General features: G+C 33.0%; 1 protein-coding gene across 1 annotated transcript; it reads right to left on the bottom strand.

The window, feature by feature from the left end:
- Positions 1–2,664: 2,664 nt before the first annotated feature.
- LOC111777364 (pleiotropic drug resistance protein 1-like) lies at positions 2,665–9,833 on the bottom strand. Its single transcript, XM_023656916.1, has 22 exons — positions 9,225–9,833; positions 9,033–9,153; positions 8,875–8,963; positions 8,700–8,784; positions 8,459–8,618; positions 8,301–8,377; positions 8,177–8,230; positions 7,710–8,102; positions 7,352–7,633; positions 6,953–7,269; positions 6,711–6,871; positions 6,522–6,625; positions 6,282–6,438; positions 5,941–6,206; positions 5,523–5,855; positions 5,145–5,435; positions 4,986–5,069; positions 4,771–4,904; positions 4,466–4,693; positions 4,216–4,387; positions 3,136–3,390; positions 2,665–3,047 (listed from the first exon to the last, which is right to left on the bottom strand). The coding sequence occupies exons 1-22, from the start codon at positions 9,545–9,547 to the stop codon at positions 2,790–2,792; spliced, it is 4,344 nt and encodes a 1,447-aa protein (XP_023512684.1). The 5' UTR covers positions 9,548–9,833; the 3' UTR covers positions 2,665–2,789.
- Positions 9,834–16,100: the final 6,267 nt, after the last annotated feature.

Here is a 16,100-nt window from a genome sequence, read left to right on the forward strand (position 1 = left end):
GAAAAAAAAAGGGTAATATTTTTCATAACGGCCTCGGATTCATATTAATTTTTTTAGGGTATTAAGGCTAACAACGCGAGTTTAGTGCAAAATTTTCATATTCTTCTACGGTGTGCTTTTCGATGAACTGTGAGACCTTTTTTATCTTTAACAAGAGCATTTTAAATGTTGAAACTTTTTTTCTTCTTCAACAAGCTAAGTCAAACGACGAGTTGTTGTTCTGGTTGTTGGTATGTTATGTACGACAAAACATTGTCTAGTCTATTGCAACGGTGAACTTCCGAGCTGTAAAATAAATATAAAATGCTTAATAAACTATATAATATAGCATTTGGAAGACTAAAAATGAAGATTTAATTACTACAACAAACATGACGATGATTTAAGAGTAATACGTGGAAATTCTTGTCTTTATATGAGAATATATAATAAAATATGAACAAATAATTCAAAAAAAAAAAATAATAATAATAATAATAATTGAGAGGGTGATGACGTGGCGTGTGAGAATAATTATGAATATAATAAAATAGAAATGACAGACTCCGTGAATTGCGGCGGAAGAAATTGGAATGTTCGAAGTCAAAATTTTGATTTCTCATTATTATAAAATAAAATTTCTATAATAATTAATATTATCTAAAGTCTATCTTAAACAATTGCATCATAAATGTATAAAAAAGTCAATTAATTTGGATAACTTAACCTAAATTATAAATGTCGGGTCGGTTAGATTTTTTTTGTGTTTTAACTAGGTTGAATTTTTTGAAAATCGAAAATTCAGGTCAGCTTGTGAGTTGACATTTTTTGATTGAGTCAACTCGACCATCATGAAAATAGGATTACAACCCAACTCTATCCTATTTTTAAGATTATTATGAATATTAAGAATATTTGACGTTTGTAACAAATGTTAGTGATGTAGTTTGACTTGTGAATTTTATATTTGAGATTTATAGTTAACGATTGGGTTGAGTTAGGTAGTGAATTCTGTTAAGGTATAGGTCGTGAGGTAGTTGCTTGGCGAACAAGATAAGGCGGTAGTGTGCAATAATTTTTATTTTAATAGTTGATAGGTGGTTACCGTATATTTTCGGTTCAAAAGCTATATTATTTATATATTCTTGTTTAAAATTAAATGCGTAGATCCATGACTTAATTTGCAAATGTTTTATTTCAAATTTGTAAATTAAGGCAATCATGTAATGACGTCTCTAATTAGGCAAGAAAATTAGGGGCGTTACACAACGACTTGCATATGGCTCTGTTTAGTCGATCTCTCTACGCCCAACTCCAACAATTCGGCTTGATTCTTGACTCAACTTGATTGCTTATTCGGCTTGGAATAGGGTATTTGCTATCGTTTCCTATATTTTCGACCATTCTAGAGTTGTTTTTGACCTTATTGGAGGTGTTTAAGCTCAATTTAACCCTAAATTGCTCAAATTAAGATACCTTGTGGGTAATATAGGTTAGAATGAACGATAAGGAGCATCTCAAACCATCTTTAGTATTATTGGTTAATTTCGATTCAGGCCAACCAAGTAAATGACTCCATTATCGATTTGGTTTGAATAATTATTTTTTTGTATGACGACACATGCCCTGTGGTCCTTACATAAAATAATTAAGCCATGTTATGCATGTTTGACCATGTTACGATATATCATGCTATGATGGGTCACGTCATGAATAAAAGCTATATTATAATATGATCACACCATGTTGTATAAAAGTGTCATAAATTTAGAATGCTAAGTCATGAAAGCTAAGCTATGTATGAACGAACGCATGAGAATTATGTAAACATAACTCACACACTTACTGTATTATAGATGTATGGAGGTTCGTCTGCATCATGTATTATGAGGTGTTCGATATAGAGCCCATCAGAGAGTACTAGACCAACGAGCTATTGAACATAACTCTCTGTGGAAAACACTCACACACTTCGTTAAGACCAATCGAGAAGAGATTTACAAGACACTGTATAGAATACTACTGCTTTGTATTGCTTGGGATTTCTTAGGACGATGAACTAAATAGGATGGAGGAGTATTTATACTAGATGATGGGTAATCTATTCCTAAAATTTCTGGACGCGTTTAAATCATTTTCCTAAATTTATTCCTAAAATTCCTAAAATCATTTTCTTAACCTACAATGTTGGGTTTAACTCTACTCGGCTAGTGATGATATTTTAACACAAGCCATGTATAGGGAGTGTGCAAGCTCACCTAGTGGACCTATGTCGCATGCGTGGGTCGTATACAGAGAAGTATTACACATCCAATCTTGCTAGGATTAGAAAGCTGCCTAAGGCAAATAGTGGGATTACTTACCGAGCTTTTCTTAAAAAATACTCAAGCTAAGTGCTACTCTTACATTTTAGGCAAAGGTAAGGTCCCCGTATGAATGACGGCGACATCACGTTGAAGATCATAAAACTAGTGTTATCAGGGGCAAAAAGACGATAAGTAGATACATAATTTCTTTTGTGTTTAGACAACAAAAAAACAGACAATGACAAAGCGATCTTTGATAGATTGATCAACGTAAGAAGAACGCTCGACCGAAGGAATGAGTCATTATCAGCCTCAATGTTAGAAGAACGAGTAGTTGCATTTAATTGAATAATCATCGATAAAAAAATATTTTATTATATATTTAGAGAACACAAAACATTTATTTCTTTACAAGCTTAATGAGTAAAAGAACAAAAAATAGTTGAATAAGCTACACTTTCATATCATTCCTCACAACATTACTAAAGTGTTTAATGTTTTGAATCACCTATTTTGGAAATTAAAGACCTTGATAGAGAACGCAAAGATGAACCCAAATAACACAGTAAACCCCACATGAACTGCTGCAACAATCCCCAAAAAGTCATACTTGTACCCGAAGTAACTTCTCACGAACTCCGCCACGGTTTGGTTCGAGTCCATTCGGTCTTCTATGTCCCCAAATTGGGATGTCACCAACCCATATAGTGTCCATGCCACAGGACATATCCAATAGTACCATCTCCACCATATTGGGATTTTCTGTCACACGTTTCGGGATAAAAATATGTTAGAACGTTAGGTTCGATTGTTTCGAATGTGATATCAGAAGGAAAAGAAACGGACTCACCGTTCGAGGGATGATGAACCCGGAGAATAGGTTCCAAAAGCCATAGAAAGCAGATGAAACAATGGCAGCAATGTTGTGGTTAGGAGTTACAGCCACAGTCATCATCCCATAAAATGTGAAGTACAAAAGAGTGAAGTACATGAAGAAAATGTACCAAAAGAACTTAGCAGCAGTCCATTCAAATCCAATCATTCCATATACTATAACCCCATACACGATTGTTTGGATGAATATATATGGAAGTTCAATCACAACCTGCATCAAAAAAAAAAAAAAAAAACTCAAATTCGTATATTCCTTTCTAAACCGAAACGTTAATGTTACGGCCCAAGTCTCCCGCTAGTAGGTATTATCCTCTTTGAGCTTCCCCTTTCGGGCTTCCCTTAAAGGTTTTTAAAACGTGTCTGCTAGAAGAAGGTTTTCACACCCTTATAATGAGTGTTTTGTTCTCCTCCCCAACCAATGTGGGACATCACAATCCACCCCCTTCGGGGAATAGTGAGAAGGCTGACACATCGTCCAGTGTCTGGCTCTGATACCATTTGTAACAGCCCAAGTCTACCGCTAGCAGATATTGTCCTTTTCGGGCTTTCCCTTTCGGGCTTCCCCTCAAGGTTTTTAAAACGCGTCTGCTAGAGGAAGGTTTTCACACCCTTATAAAGGGTGTTTTGTTTTCCTCCCCAACCAATGTGGGACATCACAATCCACCCCAATTCGGGGCCCAGCGTCCTCACTAGCACTTGTTCCTTTCTCCAATCGATGTGGGACCCCTACCAAATCCACCCCCTTTGGGAACCAGCATCCTTACTGGCACACCGCCTCATGTCTACTCCCCTTCAGGGAATAGCGAGAAGGCTGACACATCGTCCGGTGTCTGGCTCTGATACCATTTGTAACAGCTCAAGTCCACCGCTGATAGATATTGTCCTCTTTGGGCTTTCCCTTTCGAGTTTCCCCAAAAGGTTTTTAAAATGCATCTACTAGAGGAAGGTTTCCACACCCTTATAAAGAGTGTTTTGTTCTCCTCCCCAACCAACATGGGACATCACAGTTATCGATATCGATGTTCGTTTTAGTTACCTGTCCAAAAGCATATGGCAATGCAGAGTACATTCCTGCTGCTTTTTCTCTATAAAACACAGTTCTTTCAATGGCCACAACTGGTTGAACTGATGTGGCGTTTTGTACTCCAACGAACAGAACAGCAGCATACATGGAGCCCATGGCATTGAAAAGATCTTGCTGGTTGTCTCTGAAATAGCCAATATGATATCAATTTTTTAAAGTTGAGTATCAGTTCATTAAGGGAATGTTTATGTGTTTCTTTTACCTCTTGGATCCAAGATCCCAGAAGATAGTTCCAAACATCAAGGCTATGATTGTTGTGAACAAGAATCTCACAGCACTGTATGATGGGTTTCTCCAATACGAAAGATGTTGTTTCCACAGGCAAGCAATGCATTGAACCACGAAAGATTGGGAGTATTTAGTGGGAAAATACAACTCTTTCGAGTTTTCACTTGGAACACTTAGTTGTTTGATCAAATCCTTGTTTCTCCTGCATAATTTTGTTTGTTCATACTTCAAATTCTTGCATTTTTTGTGTTAAGATCATAATGATTGCCATTTACTTACCTAAAAAGCTCTGATTTTTTGTATAATGTGTTGAAGTTCACTCCAAGATTTGCTTCTTGAGATGCTGTGGTGACTTCAAGCATCCATGTTGCAGGGTTGTACCCATCTTTGATCTTTGGAACTCCTTCAATGCTCTGTAATGAATTGAATGAAAGGCTATGTTAGATGTTCTTCGGCTCGAAAATGGAAGTTTTTTGTAGGATATGAAACGATACCTCGAAGTAGTCGATTAAATGGATCGAATGTCGACCAATGGGACCGACGTATATCTCTTCACCTCCACGTCTTAACAAGAAGAGCTGCAAGAGAACATGATCTGAAATGATCAGCTATTTGGAGTGTTGTGATTGAGAGAGTAGTTTATTGTATTATACCTCGTCAAAAGCATCGAATATATCGATGCTTGGTTGGTGAATGGTGCAGACGACGGTTCGGCCTGTGTCGACCGTGTTCCTGACCGTTCTCATTACGATGGCTGCTGCTCGAGCATCAAGACCAGAGGTTGGTTCGTCCATGAATATTATAGATGGATTTGCAACAAGTTCAACAGCTATGGTTAATCTCTTGCGTTGCTCAGTTGAAAGTCCATTGACTCCAGGCAATCCAACAATTGAATCTCTTATTGGATTGAGCTCAATAAGATTCATAACTTCCTCAACAAACATCTGCAAATCATAAACAAAACAGGCTCAAGACATGATCAAATCAAAATTGGTGACAAAAAATGTGATAAGGAATGTGTTGAACTTCACCTTTCTTGTAGCAGTATCAACATTAGGAGGCAACCGCAACCACGCCGAGTAAACAAGTGATTCGTAGACCGTAACGTGCGGAGAATGTATATCAGTTTGTTCACAATAACCCGAAATCCGAGCAAACGTTTCTTGATTTTTAGGATACCCCGAAATGGTGATGTTTCCATCTATGTATCCACCAGTTTTTCGCCCGGCTAACACATCCATAAGAGTTGTTTTTCCAGCACCACTGACACCCATCAGGGCTGTTAGAACTCCGGGCCTAAACGAACCGCTCACACCCTTCAATAGCTCGAGTCGGTCCTCAGTAACGCCTTCTGATTTCATTTCCTATGTATGAAATTAGCACATCAGAGTCGTGTAAATAGTTGTTCATGTCTTAGAACATCATATCATATCATATATATATATATACCTGTGGCATGTCTACTGCATATCGAATTTCGTCGAACGTGATCGTATGCGGTTCGAAAGGAAGAACCATTCCTCTCTTCTTGTTCCTATCAGCTTCATTAATGCTTCCAACTCTTGCGGATGATGTTCTTGATGATAAACTAACCTCATTCTCACTCCTCTCTGCATTATAAGTGCTATTTCCTTCTTGAATATCTTCAGATTTCTTCACACTTTTCTCAGTTGAGCTCTCTTTAGAGGACAGGATAGCCTGAGGCTTCCCAAAAGCTACAAATTTCAAACTCAAATATCAATAATCAAGACACGTTCGAGTGCATAACAAGTCGAGCTTCGACTACTTACGATCGAGGTACTTCAACGCGATAGTGAAGAGAAAATTGAATAGCAAAATATATCCAATTGTAGCTGCAACCCCAATCCAATACCATCTAGCTTCTGGGAAGATCCCACGTGATTTAAGTACCACAACTCCGAGTGATTCGGTCGAGTTCGGCGCCAACTGCAACAACACAACAACGACGAAGACGAGAGTCAGTTCTATAGTTGTTAGTTTTGAGCATTTTGTGTGCATAAATCACTTACATGACTCCACTTATGGCCAAGAAACTCATTAACACCTATAGCATTTTGTGCATACATCATTGGAGAGATCCAGTAACCCCAAATCCACCAGGGATGAATGTTTTCTAAACACAAAGGAAGGGAAGTTGTGTATATCAGTAAGTTTTCTGATGAAATGCATTGAAAACACGTTAGTTACTCGAATCCAACCTCGAGCTATGATGAATCCACCCAAAACAAGAACTGTTAGTAAAGCAAATGATCCAAATGTATTTGAAACGATGAGATTTCGTCCTAACGATGCGATTAAACGAAATAGAGCCGACGCCATTTGGTTCACACACAACAGCAACAGAAACTGCTTGAAGAATCTGCAAGTTCATCATGTAGCTTAATGTTATCAAGCAGGTAATCATCAAATTTGGTGTTGAATGTTCTTCATTTTGCCTCACCTTTCGACGTTTGGATCGAATCCGATTACGTAGTAAGTCATTGCTACCCAAATCCCTACTTCAACAATTGTAATAGGGATCTTAAGAATCCATGTGGGAAGTGAATATGCCCAAGCCGGAAAGAACAGCAAGTCCCTTTGCTTGTAGAACACAGGAAGTTTCAGGATTGTCAAAGCTAACTCAGAGAAACCATTGAACATGATTATCAAAATCGCAAAGAACATCGCCCCCATGTAAATTGATCCGTCGTCCGTCGTCCTTCGGTGCATCTTCGTTCGAAAGAACAACGTCATTGCCACGAAAGACATGATAATCAGCTGAAAAATGAACAAACATTGTGTCAAACATGTTCTTTCAGACATAGTGGATAAAGACATGAACTATGCAACTCATACTCACTTGAACTAACTTAAAAATGTACACAAATGAGTTCCTTTTCATCAGCAAAAACTCCCTTGAAATGCATGCTTTCAACAGTTCCTTCTTGGTAGCACCATACGTTTTTGTTGTTAAAGCAGCTGGATGACTTCTAGATTTGTCAAATGGAATAGCAAGTTCATCACCAAGCTTCTTCCCGACATGAAACGATTGAAATGCTTCAGAAAACTCTCCCACATCGATGAATCTATAAGGCTCATCTCTCTTAGCCCAATACTGTTCTTGATCTTTCCTTGAGGTCACCTATAAAACACTTTCCATCACAAAACCAAAACAGATACATTCAAAAACAGGACAGCCAAACTCCAAATCAGCTTACTTCTTGTAAGAAATCCGCTACTCCTTTCCTCTGAGGGCAAGTGAATCCCATATGTTCGAAGAACTCGAGCACGTTTTCGCGTGGACCTTGATACACAACTTGTCCATCTGATATCAGAATTATATCATCAAACAGATCATAAGTTTCAGGGGCAGGTTGAAGAAGAGATATCAATGCAGTTCCATTCAGAATTTGAATGGATTGTCTCAATGAATTAACAATCTGGTATGTCGTCGAACTGTCTAATCCTGTCGATATCTCGTCCATGAACAAAGCTCGAGCCGGTCCGACCAGCATCTCCCCGGTCGTTACCCTCTTCTTTTGCCCACCAGAGATCCCTCTAAACATTTCATCTCCCACCATTGTATCAGCACAGATTTCTAATCCAAGAATCTGCATTGTTTTGTTTAAACAATCATTAGATTACACACAGAAATTGTTTGATTATTATTACAACAAGTTTTCACCTTAAGAACATAATCTGTCACAACGTTGGTCTCTTGTCCTCCTAAAGCCGCCGCCTGCAAAATCCCAATGATATTAACACAAGACAAGCCAAACCCAAAATGGATATGGAATTTGAATATCAACCTTCATGATGATATCAAGATCTTGGTCAGGCTTAATATTTGCAGCCTTTTCTCTCCTTGATAGCTCTGTTAACATATCTACAGAGAAAAAAATGTTGGGATTTACAACAACTTCATAAGAATTTCATGAACAAAACATGAATGGTGTTGTAAACTCACCATAACGTTGATCAACTCCTTGACATCTCGCTGAAAATGATAACGTTTCTCTTACAGTCATCTCTCCAATGTGAAGATCTTGTTGGCTAATGTAAGCTGATGTTCTTTGTGGAACAAACTCATTCATTCCATGTCCATTATAAGTAACTCTCCCAGAAACCTGTCAAATACAAACAACCAACCACAATCAGCTCAAATTAAGAATCAAAATCTTTTGAGAGATGGGATTTTTCTGTCTTACTTTGAGATCATTCCCAAGCTTTCCGGATAATGCTCGGAGTAACGTCGTCTTGCCAGAGCTCGGCGGCCCCAAAAGAAGACTTATTCTGCAAATGCCATGAAATCAAAAGCTTAAGGTTATAGCATTTCATGATTGTTAATATCAAATCAATACCAATATCAATATCAATACCAACCTTCCTGGCTTGATGATTCCACTAACATCATGAAGAATTGATAGATGTTTCTTTCTATTTGGGATGATATGAAAGTAGCTCAGAAACCCCTTGAAAGAGAGTCAAAATATTAGAAGTTTTGGCCATAAAAAGCTGTAAGAACATGAAAAGAAAGCTACCTCAAGCATGTTGAGAGAAAAGTTGAAAATGGTTGGTAAAGCTCTGTCGGCTGTATGAGCCTCTGCTTCAACATTCAAATGCTCAAATCGAACTTCAATGGCAGGAAGATCAAGCCCAACTCTACAAAACCCACCTTCCAATTCAACAAAACACCAAAAAAAAACATAACCCATTTCATAAACAAACAATACCTTTCCATTCGATTCTTCAATTTGAGTAAGAATCTTTCATTATCTTCCTCAGCGATCTTGACAAGCCGTTCCAAGATGTTCCTCCGCTCCATCAAACCCAGATTTTGAACATCAATTTCTCTAGCAGATTCACCTTCAAGAGACAAAATCCCTCTCCTAACACGTAAATAAGTAGGAAGCCTTTCAATGGAAGCCCATTTAAGAGCTTCTTCATCATCTTCATCACGAGAAGACTTCGAAAACACATCCATGGCGCTGTTCCTCCATATAGTTGAGCTGTTCATACGCGTACTGCTCACTCTATAAATCTCTCCACTGTCCATCTTCAACACTCTGTTTTAAAACCCTTGAAGAAAAACCAATCATAAAAACAGAGCAAACACTCTGTTTCTCCTTCAAAGAAGGGAAAATGAAGAAAAAGTAGAGATTTTGAGAGAAATATGAAGTGGGTTTGGTGTACTTATAGGTGTGGAAGAACAAGAAATGAAAAAGATGAAATTTTGAATCATATTAGAAGAGAAAGAGAAAGAGAAAGAGAAAGTTGAATTAAAAAAAAGTCCATATTCGGTGGCGCCATGAACATCACCTGTGTAAGCCCCTGGCTTGCGCTGCAAACATAATAACGAAATTCAATCTAATAAAAATTCTTAATTTACCAACTTTTTTATTTATTTTAAATATATATTTTTTTTATAATTTCCCTTTTTTTCTAATAAATCCAATAATATATATTAAACGTCACTCGTGACAAAAACATAAATGTTACGGTAAGTTTTAGATTTTTCTTTTGTTTAAGAAGTTCGATAACTACTGAGTTAATCGAGAACTGGAAGATTACGAAGAAATATTTCAAATCTTATGGTAACTACTAAATTAGGATCGGTAAGTATAAGAGCAGTAAAAAAAATAATAACCAAATACCTCTCGACAGTAAATAAAAATGGTTTTAAGCAAATTTACAGTAAATTATTTTATCATAAATAGCAGTCATTTTCTAGGAAAGAAAATAAAATCAGAATAAATTTTAAGGAATTTTCTTTTTCAGGAATTAAACATAAAATACGATATTTATTTTAACTTTTAAGGTATTAAAAAAAAAAAAGAATATTTAAGGTTTTTATTTCATTATTTAAAATTATTATTATTATCTTATTTATGAAGCAATAGAGAATCATTATTTGCATGTGGAAATAAGTCATTCTTAATGAACTTGTCTTCTTTATTTCATTTTTTTAATGAAATAATTAAAATATATAATAACAAAATATTAATTAAGTTGACATTCTTTTTATCTTATTTTATCCTTACAAATTCACCCGACTTTTTTACCAAAACATAGAAAAAACATGTTTTATTTTATTTTATTTTATTTATATATATTAACGTCTGTAGATTCGATAATTATGATATAAAAAACAAGATCCTATTAAAAAAAACGACATAAAATTAAAATTTTAAATTTTGTAAATAAATATAAGTAATCATATTTTTAGTAAATACGTGTAATTATTTGATAATAATAATAATAATTTAAACTTAATTTAAAAAAGAAGAGTCAACTACTTATTAAAAAAAAACCAAAAATATAATTATTCAATTTTTTAATTAAAGTATTTGAGCATCTAAATCTTGTGTTCCAAAAGAATCTTCTTCGGGGTTAAATTGGTAAAATCACCTCTCTAATTATCGAAATTACTTGGTCAACTTTCTTAAATACTATGAATCTTGTAAAGCCACGCTACAAAATCCTATTTGTTTTTTAACGAATTTTAATTCATCTATTTTTTAAAAATAAAATAAATACAAAATTTAAATTTACACTGATAAATGTTTCAATTTCGACTCTAGACATTAAATTATACTCTCGATTAATAATTAGGCACGTTCTCAATAATAATATAATTATATTGACGTATAATTTTAGAATTATTTTTTAATTAATTTTTTTTTGAAGTATAAAAATTAAAAAAGAAAAATATATTATTTAAAGAAGGGGTTTAAATATTTGCATGGATGAGGAAGACTTTTAACCAAATTTGCTTATTTTTTAATAATTTCAATTGAAAAAAATTAAGGAATTAATATTTAATTTGGAGTTTGGATTTGATTTTGTGTGTTAAAAGCACCGAATCCTTTGGCGTGAGCAATTCTAGAAGCCATGGATTTTAAAACCCAAATTATTTAATATTAATAATTCTTTTTTTTTAAATATATATATATATATATATATATTGACGTCTGCGCTTACTTCATCTATCTTTGACTTTACACGTGGCAGCTCCTGATTTGACTTCATATTGAGCTGCTGTCTTGAGGTTCAATTGCCTTCTTCTGCACGATCAGCTTCACCAAATTAATTTCTTCAATATATTATTATTATTATTATATTCTTTTTTATATAATGGCTGCTTCAAAATGGTTTATTTGATTTCCTTTTTTAATTAATTAATTATTTATTTTGGATAATAATATTAATAGGAGGTTAGTCTATATATATATATATTTACCATTGACTTTTACTAAAATAATTTAGAAATAATTTCTTTTAGAGTCATATTTTCTCAAATATCTATATATATTTTCGTTGATTTTTATATTTAATTACTACGGTGTAAATAACTATTTTTATTTTGAAATTTTATGGTCATTTGTGGTATAGTCACGTTACTTACTTCTCATTAGACTATCCCTACATATTAATACTAATTCTTGTAGTATATTTTGTCTTCACTCACATGTATTTCACGAAAATTTATAAGAAGTCATGCAACATAGAAGTTCCTATGATTGAGGCACTCGAAAATAGAGTGCATTAGGTTGGTATAGATATTAATTTTCACTTATGGGATCTTTTTTTGTACGCATGTAAACCGGTAACAATACTCATCTATGTGCTTGAGAACGCTTTGGAGCTCTGTAATGTAAAATTATTTATATGCGTGCATGAAAATTGGTCCAGTACTTAATGATTTGAGTTGAGAGCTTATGCTCAAAGTGGACAATATCATACCATTGTGGAGAGTTATGATTCCTAACATGATATCAGAGTCATGCCCATCATACCATTGTGGAGAGTCATGATTCTTAAAATGGTATCAGAGTCATGCCCTAAACTTAGCAATGACAATAGAATCCTCAAATATCGAACAAAGATTGTGAGCCTCGAAAGTGTAGTAAAAAAGTGACTAGAGTGTCGAGGTGTAACACCAAAGGTTGTGAGATAAAACAACATTTCTCTCTAATTTTTCCAATCACATAACACGAATATAGAGAAAAAACAAACGCTGTCAGACTTACCATGCGATATTCTACGCTTTTTGTCTATGCGCAATAACCAATAACAGTTTGGATATTGAATCTTTAGAAAATTGAAAATTTGCTCGTCAATTAAAAATATATATATTTTTTAATCCAATCCAACCCATATACGCTCTTAATTTCTAATTAAGATTGAGGTGACAGTAATGTTTTTTTTTTCTTTCGATAATAATTACTAAATGAGTAAGTTTTTTACCCAACATTTCTAACCTAGGTTAAATGTATGTACCATAGTTTTTGAAAATTGTAATTAAATTTTTTTATAAAAACAATTAAATTAACAAAAAAAAAAATTAAAATTAAAACATTTTATTATTAAAATATTGACGTGTTATTGTGCTTAGTCATCCTCAATTAAATTAGTTAAATAAAGTATTTTTTGAGTTCAACACGGGAGGGCTTTGTACTTTATTGGGTCGATGATATATACTTCCATTGAATTGTGCTCGAGTTAATTCTAAAAAATAAAAAATACTTATTAATCTCTAACCATTAAAAGAAAGAACGCCCCGTCACATACTTTATTAAATTTTATTCAAACTAGTAAATTTAATTACTAGACATGGTAACATTTTTTTTCTCGTAAAATTTGAATGGATGAAAATCTAATCCGTGTTAAAGGAGGAGTTTAGGTTAACTTTCACAGAAGTATTATTAATTTCAAAGTTATTTTTCTTAGTTTATTTACCTAATTAATTTAATTTGTGATTATCCTTTCCGTCTCTTTATTCTATAAATTAATTTTTAAAATTTATTACTACTACCGTCCTTTATTTAATTATTTTTTATTCAATAATGTTCAAATCGTTTGAAAAACATATATTTATATAGTTGAGTTATGTTCATGGACTATTTATTTAAAAAGAATATATATATATATATATATATATATATATATATATATATATATATATATTATAAGCTCGATATTAATAATTTTATTAACCATAAGAATTATAGGTTAATTACTTATAAAAACTTTATATTAAAATATTAGGCCTATTTTGATTATTATAATGGTTCGTTGGATATTTATTTTGAAAAGAAAATAATAATAATAATAATAATAATAATAATAATAATAATAATAATAATAAGTGGACTTTTCAACTACCACCACCCACAAAATAGCAACCAATCATAAGATTACACGTTTCAATTTAACCCTTAAATAATCTCAAAATTCCCATATTCCAAACATAAAATTTTCATAATCTCATATATTTATGTCACACCTCACTTCAATACTAACATATAATAAACACTTTGGTCCAAACTTTTATACATTATAATAATTATTATAATAACGGAATATAGTTTTATTAAATGTATAAAAATTTTATAATTTAATATTTAAATTTGTCATCATCGATTCATTCATGAAATACAGGCGGCTAAAAAGTACATTATTATATAAAATATTTTATATAATGGTGGTTATGACGACAATATTTTTTAATAAAAATTAATTATTATTATACTCAAAATTACGTAAATAAAATATTTGAGTAATTTTTTATTTTTAAAAAATATTTTTATCATTATTCAAAACTTTCCTTTTTTTTTTAATAATTGTTTTGAATAACAAACTTATTCAAAAAAAATTTAAATGTTTATTAATTTATTTATTATTTAGATAATACACATTTGATTTGACATCTATAATCATCGGATAAGGTCTACTTACCATATTTTAAATCAAACCGTTTTTTCAATTATTAAATATTATTTTAATTTCTAATTTTTAATTTTTTTTCTCTAAAAGAATATTCTTTTTGTATAACTTTCATCCCGATGTAATACATATTGTCTTTTTTGGACTTTCTATTTCGAACTTCCTCTTAATATTTTTAAAACATGTTTGTTAGAGAGAGATTTCCACACCCATATAAAAAATGTCTCACCGATATGGGATCTCATAATCCACACCCTTCGGGGCCCAGCGTCCTCGCTAACACATGTACTAGGATCTCACACATGACTTCAGGTCACATAAGTCAGACACAAGATAGAGATGTAGACCAAAATAGAATAGTCTTAAAAATCAAGGGTCAAATAGACATTTTGAAAGTTTACGACCCTAAAACATTCTACGACCAAAATGATATTTAAATCTTCTCTGGTGTCGTGAGACAAGGATGTATCTAAGTGCCCATGTTTGAGGAGCTTAAACTTAGTATTTAGAGCATAATACAATAAAGAGAACACATATAGAATCTCTACCAAACTCCATTTAGAATGTGAGGTGGAACACACTCATGTTTGGTAGGAAGGAGGGACCAAAGTTAGTAGTGAGTATGACACAAAACAAGATGGTGTCTTTTTGTTGGCGAAGAAGTAATAATTTAAGATGAGAAACACTTTGTGGTGGATATAAAGTTGTGGGTTGAGCTTCATTATGTTTGAAATAGAAGGTTTGAGATGATGCCACTCAAACATATGAGACATGCTAGACCCACTTTGGAGAGGACATTAGGGTTTTAAAGTGCTTCTTCAAACCCACCATATTCCACATATGAATTTGGATGAGTTCTTCCAAATGTCTTTGTGTTTTCATCATGAAATATGTAATGATGCTTAAATTTGTAATGTTTTGGTTGTTGGTGGTGGTCTATTCCCACTTGTGTAAGAGTGATGTATGCATTGAAGAAGAATAATAAGAAAATGATTCAAGACAAATGCAACACTCATGTTCATGTTCTAATAGCATTTTGTTATGGATTATAAAAACTAATTTAGCATGGTGATGCATGTAACAACCCATAGAAAAAGTGTAACGTGTTAGGTTTGACATGTACCCATGTCGGGTTTGACCTGTTAACGGACCATGTACTGAATTTATGTGCTCTCTTGATGAGAGGATCATTAGTTTGGGATGTGAAGGACGCGTTGACCTAATCCCATGTTGGAATTGACCTATTAGTGGACCAAGCGATGAAATTGTGTGATCCTGATGAGAGTTTGGAATACATATTATTCCATCTGTAACGACTCTCGATTTCTAGTAACTTAAAGTTACTACTGCCATCATAGTCTATGCTCTTAAAAATTGATCTTAAAACATTGTCATGAACTTATGTGTTCGAAAGTATCTTTAAAACAATATAAAGAAATAATAAATAAAAATAATTAAAGGTAAAAACACCCTTATACTATCCTAACTCCTCCTATGTTTTTTTTTTTTTTGTTCACAATTACTTTTAGCCCGTTTTAATTGATTTTGTAAAAAAGATGGCTACCGACTTAATAGAATATATTTTTTTTTATTTAATTTCTAACTAAAATCTAAATAATTGCAATAAAAACATAATAAATAAGAAGAAAATCTAAGATATAACTTAATGGGATTTTCTTAGATTTTTAGAACATAGCGATCATTTTGGTAGAAAGATTTGTAAGGAAATAGAAAATATTGATAATTGAGAGGTTGCAATATAAACTTCGAGGAATATGTGAAGAAAATATTGTTCAAATTATTATAAGAGGTTGCAATTCGTGTCATAGTTAAGAATAATCAAACTTTATTTATTCTTAGATAATTAGAAATTTTGGGTGGAT

This window comes from Cucurbita pepo, chromosome LG16 (genome assembly GCF_002806865.2).
Source record: "Cucurbita pepo subsp. pepo cultivar mu-cu-16 chromosome LG16, ASM280686v2, whole genome shotgun sequence".
NCBI lineage: Eukaryota > Viridiplantae > Streptophyta > Magnoliopsida > Cucurbitales > Cucurbitaceae > Cucurbita > Cucurbita pepo.

Bases quoted from the DNA above. Each gene is read 5' to 3' on its own strand.
- LOC111777364 (XM_023656916.1), bottom strand. From the start codon at position 9,547: ATGGACAGTGGAGAGATTTATAGAGTGAGCAGTACGCGTATGAACAGC. The intron at 8,378-8,458 runs GTGAGTTTACAA...TTTTCTCTGTAG, and splicing joins AGGAGTTGATCAACGTTATG to ATATGTTAACAGAGCTATCA. The intron at 4,905-4,985 runs GTATCGTTTCAT...AATTCATTACAG, and splicing joins ATTTAATCGACTACTTCGAG to AGCATTGAAGGAGTTCCAAA.